Below are 15,010 nucleotides of genomic sequence, written 5' to 3' on the forward strand. Positions count from 1 at the left end.
TTTAGTTGCTTAAACCCAACTTAGTTATTTAGTTGCTTGAACCTAACTAAGTTGTTTCCTGTGAGGACGGAAGTAATAACTTGTGAGGAATAACTTATTCTGTGATAGAAATATCACCTCTAAAGGATGCGTTGATGGATCATAAAGGTTTGTAATTATATGTATTTTCTATATTTCTTCATAAACTGGGACGTCAGGATCCATCAAACGTCCCCTTCACGGACACATTGCCCACTCGTTGCCTGAAGGGCGTGGCCGGGGCCGCGGCTCTTACCTTGGGCCACTTGGGGTTGATGAGACGGGCCTTGACGGCGTCGTCCAGGGCGGTGCCATACTGGCCCAGGCGGAGGTGGGCGGCGGAGCGGTTGCTGTACAGGATGCAGTTTTGTGGGTCGGCGGCGAGCGCCTCGCTGTAGAGACGCACGGCCAGCGCGTACTCCCCCTGCTGGCATGCCTGGTTACTGCGCCGCACGCGCTCCAGGAACTCGGCCTTGCTGAGGCCCGACGGAGCCGACGGACCGGCGACCCGTTTCACGGGCGGGGCCGAAGGGTTCACTGGGGAGGAAGAGGAGGAGGAGGACGAGGGAGGGTTGGTGGTCCTGCTGGTGGAGCGAGAACCAAACAGAGAGAACTGAGGAGCAGAAGGGAGGTGGAGGAGAGGAGGAGAGGAGAGAAGACGTTGGTTACTTTCTGCATCAAACTAATTTCATGATGGAACACTGCAAAACCGGTTCGAGTTGCTCGTCTCCGTTTTGTATCATTGGGAATATTTCTGGTTCTTGGGACAGTCGGTCCCTTTAGACCACAGCCTGGAGAGAAGAGGTTCAACAGTTAGTGCAGGAAATAATCTGTAGATCTATTACTTTAATTTATGGATCAGCTCCAATTTTTTCTTGTGAAAAACAGACATCTTTGGTTATCTTTGGTGTCTCCCAACATCATCAATGAATAGATCAAATCCGATAGATATTAATCAATTGAAGGACTTTTTTTTAAATGAAAACAAAGACACAGAGATCCTGAATGATTCAGGTTAGAATGAATATTTCGAGCAACATAAAGACCAGATGAGAAGTGTTATCAGAACGAGAATGACGGCAAGAGAAAGCACTTTTGGCTGCAGTTACATAAGTTATCTTTGTTCTTTTTTTAAAGGATGACACCGGAGCTTCAGCAGCTGATTTGCATGATGCCACTCTGTAGTTTTCTGGCAAACGGGACAGCAAACTGCTGCGTGCACTTTTTGTTTCCGCTCGGCGGTAACGGCGTGAATTCCTCTGAGAGACGCGGGGAGAAAAGAAAGAGAAAGTCGGAGGAGAAAGAGGAGGAGGAGGAGGCTTCTGTTCTTCTCATTCAAACTCAGAGTCAAAAATGCTCGCTGAGGTTTGTTCTCTGCAGCTTTAACGTCGAGGTGACGCCTCCCTCCCTGATCTGGTGTTTCCAAATTTGTCCTTTTACCAGCGCTTACGCCTAGGCCTTCATTTTCTCTCTCTCTCTCTCTCTCTCTCTCTCTCTCTCTCTCTCTCTCTCTCTCTCTCTCTCTCTCTCTCTCTCTCTCTCTCTCTCTCTCTCTTCCCCTCACACACACATACACTTAAAATATGCAGACTGGAGAGATTCCTAAAAACTTGCAAATGCATCACCCCGGCGGCTTCGAGCAGGAGGCGCGGAGCTGTTCAGGAGCTGCACTCGACACGATTCCCTTTTACATAAACTGTAAGGAAACTTTTGGGATGTTCTCGGTGTCTCATGAGTGTGACGGAAGAACTAATGCAGGAGACGCCTCGGGGCGTCTGCTCAGTGCAGGTTGAGGATACCTCCAGCTTGTAGGATGCTAGTGCACCACATGGAAGCTGTCTTCAAACGATTCAACATGCAGACAACCTGAACAACACTTTGCATGATATCACTTCAATTTACATTACATTACATTTGATTCAGCTGACGCTTTTATCCAAATATCTATTTTCAGGTGGTGTGAGGACATCTACTGAGAGATGTCAGTCAGACAGGCAGATTCCTGCTGCTAGCTGTGTTTCTGACTGGGGGAAACGAGAGGATCAGTTGCATAGCTGTGGTAGGAAAAGCCATGCGAGTGAATGACAGAGAGAAGAGGAGAGGACCCAGGATGGAGCCTTGAGGGACCCCAGTAGTGAGGACTAGAGAGTTAATGTACAAAGAGAAGAGGAGAGGACCCAGGATGGAGCCTTGAGGGACCCCAGTAGTGAGGACTAGAGAGTTAATGTACAAAGAGAAGAGGAGAGGACCCAGGATGGAGCCTTGAGGGACCCCAGTAGTGAGGACTAGAGAGTTAATGTACAAAGAGAAGAGGAGAGGACCCAGGATGGAGCCTTGAGGGACCCCAGTAGTGAGGACTAGAGAGTTAATGTACAAAGAGAAGAGGAGAGGACCCAGGATGGAGCCTTGAGGGACCCCAGTAGTGAGGACAAGAGAGTTAATGTACAAAGAGAAGAGGAGAGGACCCAGGATGGAGCCTTGAGGGACCCCAGTAGTGAGGACTAGAGAGTTAATGTACAAAGAGAAGAGGAGAGGACCCAGGATGGAGCCTTGAGGGACCCCAGTAGTGAGGACTAGAGAGTTAATGTACAAAGAGAAGAGGAGAGGACCCAGGATGGAGCCTTGAGGGACCCCAGCAGTGAGGACAAGAGAGTTAATGTACAGAGAGAAGAGGAGAGGACCCAGGATGGAGCCTTGAGGGACCCCAGTAGTGAGAGGACAAGGTTTAGACACAGATCCTCTCCAAGTGACCCGGTAAGTTTGGTCGTTGAGCTAGAATGAAGAGAGGGAGCGCTCAGAGCCTGAGTTACTAATGTTCTGGAGGGAGGAAATAAGGATCTGGTGGTTCGCTATGTTAAAGGCAGCAAAAAGGTCTAGAAGGATAAGGACAGAGGAGGGAGATGCTTTTTGCGCTCGTACGTGCATAAAGTCTTTTTAAAATGAACTTCCCTCCTCACAGGAAGCAATTTAGTTAGGTTTAGGGGTTAAGTCTTCTATGGCATAGACGTTATTTAAGTTTGGATGCTATGTCACAATTAAATCAACGTTGATCCCAAGAAGATTCTCATCTGGTTAAATAAAGGACAATACCAATATAAACGCTGTCTCAAAGCTTTCTCTACATTGCCATGGATAAAACTGATTTTAAAAAGGAGGAATACAGGTCCTTGAGTGTGATTGGAGTAGAGAAATAAAGACTTCTAATCGTACTGTTTTGTCTGTGACAAATCTAAAAGAGACACGCTAATAATTTGCCATCGAGCGTCTATAGTTTTGGCTCAAAAACACTTTTTATCCTGTGAATATCTAGATTAACTTCTTGAGGTACTACTCACAGTTTGGCTCCTGGCTCGTTTCATTAAGTGTTCCTCTGACAGATGGCGATGAAATTCAATCAATGCAGACTTTTCACAGAGAGATGTAAGTCCTCTGAGCTTCTGGGTAACAGAGAGCTGATGAAATGAAATCCTGGAACTTCAATTAAAAGTCAAAATCCCCTGAAAATCCCCCAGAGAGACTCTTTCAAGTAGTTTTAATCATTGGAATGTGTTGAATTGTTTCTAAAGTTACTTATTAATCATAAAATAATACATTTTCATTTAAATGCATTTCATTTAAATTTAAATTGTCTTTGTGCAATTTAAGAATGTCAATGTCACTTTTTGTAAACCTTTTTTCTACAAAGAAATATTTAGCAGATTACAGAAGTCGATAATAACAAATAAAGTAAAGCTCCTCTTTTTGCTCCGTTTTTTGTCTCCACCCCCTGAAAGTCACATCTGACCCTTTAGCTGCTAATCGCTGCACTGCGTTCACCAGCTAGCTGTAAGTGTTGCTGAGCAGGTAGCTCCAGGTACTTTTATGTAGTTTCATGTAGTTTTAGGTACTTGCATGTAGTTTAAGGTAATTTCAGATAGTTTCATGTAGTTTCATGTACATTCATGTAGTTTCATATAGTTTCAGGTAGTTTCATATAGTTTTAGGTAGTTTCAGGTAGTTTCATGTACTTTCATATAGTTTTAGGTAGTTTCAGGCAGTTTTATGTACTTTCATGTATTTTCAGGAACTTTCATGTAGTTTCATGTAGTTTCAGATGGTTTCATGTAGTTTCAGGTAGTTTCATGTAGTTTCAGGTAGTTTTATGTAGTTTTAGGTAGTTTCAGGTAGTTTCATGTACTTTCAGGTACTTTCATGTAGTTTCACGTAGTTTCAGATGGTTTCATGTAGTTTCAGGTAGTTGCATGTAGTTTCAGGTACATTCATGTAGTTTTAGGTAGTTTCATGTACTTTCAGATAGTTTTAGGTAGTTTCATGTACTTTCATGTACTTTCAGGTACTTTCATGTAGTTTCATGTAGTTTTAGATGGTTTCATGTAGTTTCAGGTAGTTGCATGTAGTTTCAGGTACATTCATGTAGTTTCATGTAGTTTCATGTACATTCAGGTACTTTCATGTAGTTTCATGTAGTTTCAGATAGTTTCATGTAGTTTCAGGTAGTTTTATGTAGTTTCAGGTAGTTTTATGTAGTTTCAGGTACAATCATGTAGTTTCAGATAGTTTCATGTAGTTTCAGGTACATTCATGTAGTTTCAGGTAGTTTCATGTACATTCATGTAGTTTCATGTCGTTTCAGGTAGTTTCATATAGTTTTAGGTAGTTTCATGTACTTTGATGTACTTTCAGGTACTTTCATGTAGTTTCATGTAGTTTCAAGTAGTTTCAGGTAGTTTCATGTAGTTTCAGGTACATTCATGTAGTTTCAGGTACATTCATGTAGTTTCAGATAGTTTCAAGTAGTTTCAGGTAGTTTCATGTAGTTTCAGGTACATTCATGTACTTTCAGGTACATTCATGTAGTTTCATGTAGTTTCAGATAGTTTCAAGTAGTTTCAGGTAGTTTCATGTAGTTTCAGTTACATTCATGTAGTTTCAGGTACATTCATGTAGTTTCAGGTAGTTTCATGTAGTTTCAGGTAGTTTTGGAAGTTTCATGTAGTTTCAGGTACCTTTATGTAGTTTCATGTAGTTTCAGATAGTTTCATGTAGTTTCAGGTAGTTTCAGATACATTTATGTAGTTTCATGTACTTTCATGTACTTTCATGTAGTTTCAGGTAGTTTCAAGTACTTTCATGTACTTTCAGGTAGTTTCAAGTACTTTCACGTACTTTCAGGTAGTTTCATGTACTTTCATTTACTTTCTCCCGATGAGAGCGAGAAGCAAACAGACGTTTCCAGCGTGAACCCTGTGAGGTGAAGCTCCATGAAGCTCTTCGGCGCTGCAGAGGAGATGAATGTTTCATCCTTTGTTCATGAAACAATATTAATTATATCAGCTTTAAAACACTGAGCTGCTTGTTCTAGTAGAAAAAAAGCTCATTAATGAAGATTGTTTTTAATAACAACACGAAAAACTGCGTGTTCACATGAAATAATCTGCTTAGAAATTCATCCTAATCTCGTTGCACACGAACTCCCTGCAGTAATTGTGTTAACTATTTGTGTTTATCGGTTGTTCTCTCCTAATACACACTGAGTACAATGATGTAATAAAATATAAATGAGGTCGTAACGTCGCTCAAAGACTGAAGCACAAAGTCAACATTCAAAAATAAAGAAAAGAGAAAGAATTAAAGAATTTAAACTAAAAATCCTTCATCTGGATGAGGTTTGTTTCTTCACGTGTCTGTTTGATATTCCTGTAGCTGCTAATTAAGGTCGCACACACACACACACACACACACACACACACACACACACACACACGTCGGTGTCTCTGCTGACGTATCCAGCAGTGGAAGATGTACTTATATCTTTCACTGAAGTAAAATTAGTAGCCGCTAAATGTGAAGCTAATGTTTATTTCTGTCTTTCAAGTTATTGTACAAACAGCTCAGTCCTCAAGACACAATACAGTCTTATTGCTATAATAGTAATAATAATAATAATAATAATAATAATAATGTATAACTTTTGCTTGATTATATTGTGTGTAATTCATCTGAATCTTCAGAGTATCTTCTCTTAAATGAAACACAATGTTTACGTAGTGGAGTTAAGTTTCATCTTGAGTAAAGTGCAAGTAATTCAGACACAAACACAGCACACACACACACACACACACACACACACACACACAAGAGGTCAAAGGGAAAACATTCCTGGAGAACAACACCGGGACACAGACAGAAAGCCGACGGTTTGAATCCCTGAAGCAAAGGAAGTGTGCCTGAACGCAACGCTTTCATCTGTTAACATCAGTCACATCGCAGCAGACAGTGAAGGCAACACAGTTATGAGTTATAATGATATTACGCTCCTCCTTTAGCAGCTGCAGTATTACTAACAGATGAACACACGTCATATATTACATATATAATATACATATATAGTATTCTGGATAATGATTACTTTGTGATGTGCTTTTACTTATGTGAGAGTACAGGCCTTTCATCTGCAGTGTCTCTACACTGTAGCATTGATCATTTTACTTTAATAAAATGAACTTCATGCCACTAAATGTAACACTTCATTAACACGCTGAACGTCCTGATGATGTCACAACAGAGCGGTGGACAAACAGGAAGTTGGATTTAACGTTTTAAATACAGACTGATGGTTCCAGTCCCTTTGCAGACGTCACTTCCTGTTTCCTACCTCTGGACGTGAGGCTTTTACCCATCAGTTGACTGAGTACTGTGCTCTTTAAGCACTAGTACACATCATAGTACACTAAAGACCCTTCACTTTAAGCAACGTTGAGGTACTTTAACTTTGAGTATTTCCATTGTACGCCTCTTTACACAGAAATGGTGAACTTTACTCAACTTTCCCAAACAATAGTGTTCATATTAACTCTGAAACAACAAGTACTTGTAATAAAGTATCGGTCTGTCTGTCTACTGTATACTTTGAGTATACTTTGCTGTTAATGCTACTTTTACACCACAGGAATCTTGTGTACTTGTAGCAGAGTAGTTCTGCACTTTTACTTGTAGCAAGACTCCTCCACCATGTCATGAAGACATTTAACACCATTTAGAGCTCTTATGTTCATAGATAATCTGTTAAGAGATAAAACTATAAGACGTAGTCCATGTTTAAGAGCTTTAACTTGTGTTAAAGTCAGAAGACTTCCTGCAGGATGCAGTTCATCACGAGCAACGGCTCTTTCTTTTCTCCGGCAGGATCGCTTCTCACCGACCGGACCACACACACAAAACCACCGAACGACAAACACACACTCGGCCGCTGCTTTCCGTCGGCTTTACCTTTTCTTTCCTCGGCCTCGGCTTCTCCATCCTGCTCTCGGCTCAATCCGGCGGCGACGAGAACTTTCATTCCGGAGAGGAACGCGCAGGAAAACACACCATCCTCCAAAAGAAACCCAACAACAGAAGAAGAAAAGAAAAAAACCTAAAACGAGCCTCCAGTGAAGTCCCAGCAGCTACGGGACTGGAGTTGATCCGCAGCGCGCGCGCCCGGTGATCGATACGCAAGAGGCAGGCTCGTGCGCGACGCCGCGGTCCTCCTAACTTTGGTCCTGGAGGAAGAAGTTGACCCGCAGCCCGCGCGCCGTGTTCCCGCAGCAGAGCACCGGTGAGAGGCGGGGATCCGGTCCTCCGCGGCCGGAGCAAGGTTTCAATTACTGCGCGTGACATCACCGAGGAGTTGAGTTACCTGACAGATGCACGCGCACTGCGGCGGCCTGTTGCGCTCTGCGCGTGCGCGCGGAGGATTGAAGGATGCCGCTTTGTAAGAGTTATCTTATCTTATAGTTATCTTATCTTATGCAGTTATTTTGGATTTTATTTGCTCTTTTTTATTAATTTATTATTGTCCTTTTTTATTTTTACTGGTATTTAAGTTATGTATAACTTAACCGCCACAACAAAAAAAAGTCAAGATTATGACTTTTTATCTTATGACTTTTTATCTTATAATGATTTTTTTTTATCTCATAATTTTGATTTTATCTCAAAGTTATGACTTTTATCTCATAAGGACTTTTTTTATTTCATTATAGTGACTTTTTATTTCATAATTATGACTTTTTGTCATAATTTTGACTTTATCTCACAATTATGACTTTTTCTGTTTCTTGTGCCGGAAATGTGCTTCCATACTTTGTTATTGAAATGTGCTCTACAAGTAAAGTTGTCATCATCTTGTGGAGTATTGATAATTAAACACTTTCATTCCAGAGAGAACGGCGATCCTGCAAAAATAAAATCTAAAAAAGAGCCTGCGACCACCAACACAGTAGTGTAGGTCATTTTATTTGTATTTACTTTTACTTAGTCAAACACAAAAAAACGATAAACACGTCACATTTGTTGTCGAAATGTCAGGAAGCAAATTGTGTTCTTAAAAATGTTCAATACGTATAATTTATTTGAAAAGTCGATACCGTTCTCATGTCCATCAGCGACTTGTGGAGCTACAGGCTTAGCTTAGCATAAAGACTGGAAAGGGCTCGTCTGTTATTGTCCGAACATTAAAATTAATTGGCTTATAGAAATTGTAGTTCTACAGATTTGTTTTGCAGATTCACAAGAATCAAGCCCGGCTAATGTTAGCCGTTTCTACCCGCTTAGTCTTTTATGCTAAGCTAGGCGAACCAGCTAGCTTCATATTTACAGTATCACTCAAAAACCAAAGTGTAAAAAACTATTTGCTGTTTTACGAGCTAGGATAGTTGCCCCTCTTTTCCCAGTGTTTGTGCTAAGCTAGGCTAACAGCAGTTTCCACAGCCAAGGATTTCATGCTGAGCAAAGTTAAGAGTGCGATTAATTTATTCATGTCACATTTACAAAATATAAATCTATTCATACTAAGTCATACAGTTTCTTATTGCATCATAAACCAAATATTTCACCGAGCGTCTTATGTACAGATATTTACACAATGGTTTTTCTTTAGCTTTGCTAATAACAGCATTTGCATTTATCTACAACTCGTACAATACATTACACGTATTCACAAATGGGGCTTTAAACAGTGGAGACGAAGGATGGAGTTCTGCACAAAAAGATTAGTAACCTCGAGGAAAAGTTACAGCGATACACAACTCACCTACGCTTTTCATGCTACACACTATATTACAATATAATATGGAGGCCCAAAGTGTTCAATATTACATAAATAGATCATTGGTTGTGATTGTTTTCCGTTTGTTGCGGGTACTTTGTATGCATTTTACTCATGAACTTTCATTTTGCTCTGTGTTTATTTATCACACTGTTGGAAATAAGAGTTCTCAAGTTGTCATGTTTTTCATCAGAGTGCTGTGGTTTGTTCCTTTATGAATTCATTAAATCATACTGAACTTTAAATGAGCCGCCTGGTCATTCAGAACAAAAATAATGAAGTTAAAATAAGAAATATGAGCTGAACGTCCCATGTAGTATTGATCACTTTGACCCTCTGTGATTTTGATCTCAGACGATCCCTCGTCCTCTCACAGCCGCGCCGCGGGTTCTGGTCCGGTTTAGGCCGGTTCTGAGTCGGCTCCCCCTGAGACACAGCTTGTGGAGCCGGACGGCTCCGTCTCTCCTCTTTGGCCTCCGAGCCTGCAGCGGGGCGGCCACTAGAGGGCGCTCCTCCTCCACGTCGGCTCTGATGCTGCGGCTCTCTGGAGGAAACTCTGCTCTCAAAACTGCTGTACAGCTGGAAGAAGAAGAAGAAGAAGAAGAAGAAGAAGAAGAAGAAGAAGAAGAAGAAGATATTTATTATATAAATTAAAAATATTTCACAAAAAAGCCAAAATATGGAAAACAAAAGATGCAAAACATGAATATAAATTAATGCCGAGTTTCTTCTCTCCCATTAATCATCTAACGTGTATCTGGTGACCTTTGATCCTTCGGAGCACTACGAGTGTTCTCAATTTGTAATAATAAAAAAAAAAAGTAACATTTTTCCTTTTTTTAGTTACACTTTACTTAAATAATAAGTGTTTTTTTTTAAATATTTCTCTTTTACATTAATTGAGAAGGTGAAAGAAGTTGTGTTACGTTGTGTGATCACATACTTACATCTTCCCCGCTGCGCAGTCCGGTTGCAGGAAGCAGGACTCGGACACCCGGTCCAGAAGAAGCGCCTGCACGGCGCTCAGCCGCCTCTGTTTGGCCAAAGTCTGGAACAACCTGCAGGGCCACAACGTCAGAGACCAACACAGACCGTGTGTGCAAACAGGAGATTATGATAATGTACAAGGCCGAGTGCGGATCCAGAGAACACACACAGACAGACACCCACACACAGACAGACACACAGAGCTTGCCTAACGGGACACGTCGCACCACGCCGGCCTCGTCTGACACAGAAATATGAAAAAAAAAAAAAAGGTGAACGCACTCTTATCGCTGCGTCGGCATAAACTCTGCAAATAGAACCTAAATATTGACTCCGGACTCACCGTGACGTCCCAGAATAAATCCCTCCGGCTACATGCGAAGATAATCTTTTGCTAGGTTCACTCCGAGAGCGGCCACGCAACTTTGGAGTTTTAAACCCCCTAAAAACGGACGGGTTGGAAAGCGACCTCGTAGAGCAGAAACAACCTTTTAAACCGATTAAACTGCACGCCAAGTTTGAAAAATACACCTTTTTTTCTTGTGTAGAAAGGGAGATGTAACCTTTTCTACATCAGCTATTTAATGGCGAAAATTGCGAATGGTTTCCATTCAACTAAAAACTGAACATCTCCTCCCATGAGGTCCATTTGTATTACGTAAAAAGCATGCAAAGTTTGTCTGATTGAGTGAAGTTGAGTATTTTTAATAACTATTTCAGTACAGTATTTTCAAGTAATCACATCAACTTGTCCAACCCTAAAAATTCCCACTCCCTCCCTGGTCTTTCAAGGGTCCTCTCATAGTGTCATAAACATGAAAAATTTACTTATACGAACTTTTAAGGCAAGGATGTGCCCTTTTTTTGTTGCTGTATCACACCAGAGGCTCCAATTTGGACTGACAGGGCTTGAGTGATCGATTAAGAGGTTTGAGGAAGGTCTGAGGTATCGTACACAACCTTTTATGCTTAAAGAGAACTTTAAAACTGTTGTATTTTCTGGACCTCAGCAACCAATCTACTTCCTCTTTACGCCGGCAGACACTTCGATCGTTTTCATTGATCCCGATTTACCTGCTGGTGCAGTTGCAGTGGTACAGCGTCCGGGCCTCCGGGTTGAAAAGGCCGTATTTCTTCTGCTGGGGCCGGATCTTGTTCCTGCACTCGTCGAGTTCCTTGAAGATGGCGCATTCAGACTGCTGCTTCTCTGCGAGTGAAGACGTCCGATCAGTTACTGTGCAGCCGAGTTATCAGCCGGAGCGACGCAATCTTGCTTTTGGGTCAGGGTTTTATTTGTAAGGGACCGTAAAAGGAGACGTATTGAATACCTGTGATGTTCAGCCATGTTGGTAAAGTGTTCCCTACGCCGCCGAGTCCCTCCGGTGGGGAGGTGGAGGCTGCAGCACCGGTGGAGTTGGACGTCCCCAGCATTTCCGTGGCGTTCACGCTGACCTCCGTTGCATTGGGAGAGTCGTATAGCTTGGGGGGGTGCACCTCCGCGTAGAGAGACATTTTACTGTCTTTACACCTGGAGGGCACAAAAGAGGGGGGCAAATATAAAAAATACTTTTGGAATTATGGGAACGACACGTATTTTGCTTTCTTGCCGAGAGTCAGACGAGAAGATTGATACCCCTCATGCTTGTACAATAATAAGAGCACCTAGTTAGCATTAGCTTAGCATTAAGACTGGATACAGGGGGGGACCGCTAACCTGGCTATGTTTAACTACCAACACAACTAGAACTCATGCTATTGATTCTCTCGGTTTTCAGTGTTTATGCTAAGCTAAAATAACTAAATTTTCAGTTTGTCGAGATATTTTAAAATCGGGGGCAAAGTGCCCAAACGTCTTCCTTTGCGCTCCAAATACAAACCTACACGCAGCACAGCGTTACTGAATAAATAAACGAGGACTTCACTCACATGCCAAACCAGTTCCTCTCGGTGCACTGGAGCCGGTGGGAGAGCTCAAAGCAGTGCATCTTCAGCAGGTTGAAGAAGGTGTATCCCACCACTTCAGAGATGCTGTCCTGCGCCGCCACCAGACAGCTGTGAAACCTGCAGCACCAATCCGTTTGGTGTGAATAAAACATCAAAAAGGATAGAATGGCATCGAGTGGGCGTCATTTAGTTTTTCAAAAGGTATATGTACTTGTTGTCGCAGTCGCAGTGAGACATGGTGAAGATGTTGCTGTTGAAGACGCCGAACTGGGAGTGAAAGGACGGGATGGTGTGCTTGCACTGGTCGTGTTCCCGGCAGCAGCTGTCGGTATCTGAAAAAACTCCTGCAAGAGGAAATCAATCACAAGATCAATATCACCACGATGTGTGGCTTGCAGGGACGGCGGGTGAAACTTATTAAAGTTTCATCTCTTCTTAAAGAGTTTGTGCATCTCGAATGAGTCTCCATTCTCTGGAACGAGTTGAACTAAACCGTGACTGTTTCAACACTTTACTGCAAGTGGCAGTAATGAGCCAGCGAAGAAGAAGAAGAAGAAGAAGAAGAAGAAGAAGAAAACATTAATGTAAACAATGCAGATTTCTTACTTTACACAGAGTAGAAAGAGGGTCTGTGTGTTTTTACTTCATGAAAGTTAAAAATATATATTTTTAGCAGTTCGTTGTACTTAGCGCCGCCCTCTCGCGTCACTACCGGTTCCAAAAAAACAAGATGGCAACGAGCAAAATGTCCAACTCAGGCTTCAAAATGGCAGACCACAAACCAACAGATGTCGTCGTGGTTATGGTGGATCACACTTTGTTTTCCTTCATAAGGCAATTCATGTATTTCAGATGAGAAACGCTTACGGCATGTTTGTGTGTTGTCATCCCGACATTATCATCAAATAGAGTGAAACCAACGTACCCAAATCGTCATATGATGGCGCCTTGTTGCCGGAGCCGCACCACAGCGTCCCTGGCACAATGAAGCCGCGCTTTACGCGCCGATGAGTCGTGACCTCTGACCTTTCAGCTTGACCTCGATGGCTCTGGGCCGGCGCGTGTCCACCGACGCATAGGTCCTCCGCTGCCAACACCGACTCCACGTCGATGGTTTCATCTGGATGGTCGGAGAACTCGTGCGCGCGCTCCCGGCACACGGAGATATAGTTGTCGATCACCGCCTCGTCGTCGCTCCACGCGCAGCTGAGCAGGGCGCGCTCCCGAGACCACGCGCCGTAGTAGAGCCGCGGGGATGGAGAGGAGGCCCGCCGCAGGAAGCTGTAGCGCACTTCTCTATCTGGCAGCACTTGAGTCCGGCTGCAGAGGATCGAGCTCCCGGCAGCCGGCCAGCTCAGGAGCGCCGACACCAGCGCGAGGGAGAGCAGAGCAGCGGCGCGCGTCATGGCGGGAGCACAGAGGCTGGAAGACAAGACTCCTTCACCCGCGGAGGACTCTGGGTCACACCGACAGACTCCAGGACGTTTTTAAATGAGGTGGAGAGGCGGAGGGTTTTCCCTGTGGATCTAAAATAAACACAACACCCAAAGCCACGTGACCTGTCACTTCGGTCCAACATCAGCCCGCCCCCTTCCTCTTCCTCCCTCTCACGCGCACATCACTGCCAGTGACATATTGATTAGCACACCCTACGTGCAAATGTGACTAATGGGTCATATTGATAAGTGACAGACAGACTTCAATTCAAGTGTGACAAACTAGACAATGTGTTGATTCATAATCTGGATATGAGACACGCTCTTCTTCCACAGCCTCCAAAGTGAGGAAAATATATTTTAAACAAACTTTTGGGGCTAAAATTAAACCCTTGTCTACGTGTGAGCTTTACTTCAAAGGTCGTGTCTGAGATCCAGCAGAGTTTAAACAAAAAAACAATGAACAAATGACATCATTTAGTTCAGGACCCCTTGAGACCGTCCTCTGTCACAGGGAACATGTTGGGGTGGGAAATGGATGCAGAGGACGAACCCAAATGCAGAGAGACGTGGCGGGAAACAGAGGGAAGACGTCCAAAACAAACAATGAAGTCCAAAAAAACAACAGCAATCATCTTAAAGGACAGAACCCACCCAACCAACACTGAGGGGGTTCAAACACACTGCAGGTGATGAGACACAGGTGCATCAATTAGGGAGGGGCCAACAATCATAAAGGCAGGAAGTGAGGCAGGAAAAGAACACAAGAAACACACAAAATAAAAACCCCAAACCTGTGACACTCGTGTGTGTAGACAGACAGACACACACACACACACACACACACACACACACACACACACACACACACACACACACACACACCAGTTAACATGTGACAAACTAATAAATAGGATATAAGACACACAGTCAGATGGGTTCTTATCCTTTTGAGTCCACAGAAAAAATGGTGCACTTTTTTCCCACAACCGCCCGTATGAGTCCAACAAATGTTAAAGACGTATTATTTTATTTTTTCCTTTTTTTTTATAGACCCGATCGGTTTGCTTCTTTCTGTTTTGGTTGGATGAAACTCTTGTCTGGTGAGCTCTGATCAAAGGTCTGAGTGCAGCTGCAGAGTTAAATAGAAGATGATTTTTCCTTCTGATCAAATTACATAATTTTGAGCAACATCAATACATTATCTTTTCTTTTAATCAGCTTTCCACAGGACCCTTTGAGACCCTCCTCCGGTCTCGGAGACACTTCACAACCTGTCACTAGATTCCTTCTGAAGGAAAATAATCAATGTTTTGTATAAATAAATAATAATAAATAATAAATAAACAAAAACTTCATATGCACAGTTGAAGTCTGCAAAGTATTGATTTCCACTGTGATTTTTGCTTTTTCTTTGACAAAGCTGAACTCACTTACTGATGAGAAAAGTAGATTAGATCTCATCCGAAGATTAAGGGCCAGACTTTCCAAAGGGAATTGGGTCCGTGAACTTTCACCCACTTGGATCCCGAAGGCG

The 15,010-nt window shown here is 42.8% G+C and overlaps 2 protein-coding genes across 3 annotated transcripts in view; both read right to left on the reverse strand.

The window, feature by feature from the left end:
* The window catches only part of ttc28 (tetratricopeptide repeat domain 28), a 65,141-nt gene extending 57,540 nt beyond the window's left edge, over window positions 1–7,601 (reverse strand). The window contains exons 1-2 of the mRNA XM_068574312.1: window positions 7,288–7,601; window positions 275–631 (exon numbers count right to left, since the gene is read on the reverse strand). Of these exons, the coding sequence (XP_068430413.1) occupies window positions 275–631; window positions 7,288–7,317 (387 nt within the window). The 5' untranslated portion in view covers window positions 7,318–7,601. The remainder of the gene's footprint in view (window positions 1–274; window positions 632–7,287) is intronic.
* Window positions 7,602–8,344: 743 nt separating this feature from the next.
* pla2g3 (phospholipase A2 group III) lies at window positions 8,345–13,443 on the reverse strand. 2 transcript variants are annotated; one of them, XM_068574504.1, is made up of 7 exons: window positions 12,963–13,443; window positions 12,249–12,381; window positions 12,020–12,154; window positions 11,422–11,621; window positions 11,168–11,300; window positions 10,054–10,164; window positions 8,345–9,685 (listed from the first exon to the last, which is right to left on the reverse strand). In XM_068574504.1, the coding sequence occupies exons 1-7, from the start codon at window positions 13,441–13,443 to the stop codon at window positions 9,457–9,459; spliced, it is 1,422 nt and encodes a 473-aa protein (XP_068430605.1). In that variant the 3' UTR covers window positions 8,345–9,456. The 2 variants fall into 2 exon arrangements, with proteins under 2 accessions (XP_068430605.1, XP_068430607.1); XM_068574506.1 differs by having other exon boundaries at window positions 9,635–9,685; window positions 10,050–10,164.
* Window positions 13,444–15,010: the final 1,567 nt, after the last annotated feature.

Source organism: Clinocottus analis, unplaced genomic scaffold, assembly GCF_023055335.1.
Source record: "Clinocottus analis isolate CAN_PGR_092001 unplaced genomic scaffold, fCliAna1.0.p SCAF_13, whole genome shotgun sequence".
Classification (NCBI taxonomy): domain Eukaryota; kingdom Metazoa; phylum Chordata; class Actinopteri; order Perciformes; family Cottidae; genus Clinocottus; species Clinocottus analis.

Bases quoted from the DNA above. Each gene is read 5' to 3' on its own strand.
- pla2g3 (XM_068574504.1), bottom strand. From the start codon at position 13,443: ATGACGCGCGCCGCTGCTCTGCTCTCCCTCGCGCTGGTGTCGGCGCTC. The intron at 12,155-12,248 runs GTACATATACCT...TTGGTGCTGCAG, and splicing joins CACTGCGACTGCGACAACAA to GTTTCACAGCTGTCTGGTGG. The intron at 11,301-11,421 runs GTATTCAATACG...CTTCACTCGCAG, and splicing joins AACATGGCTGAACATCACAG to AGAAGCAGCAGTCTGAATGC.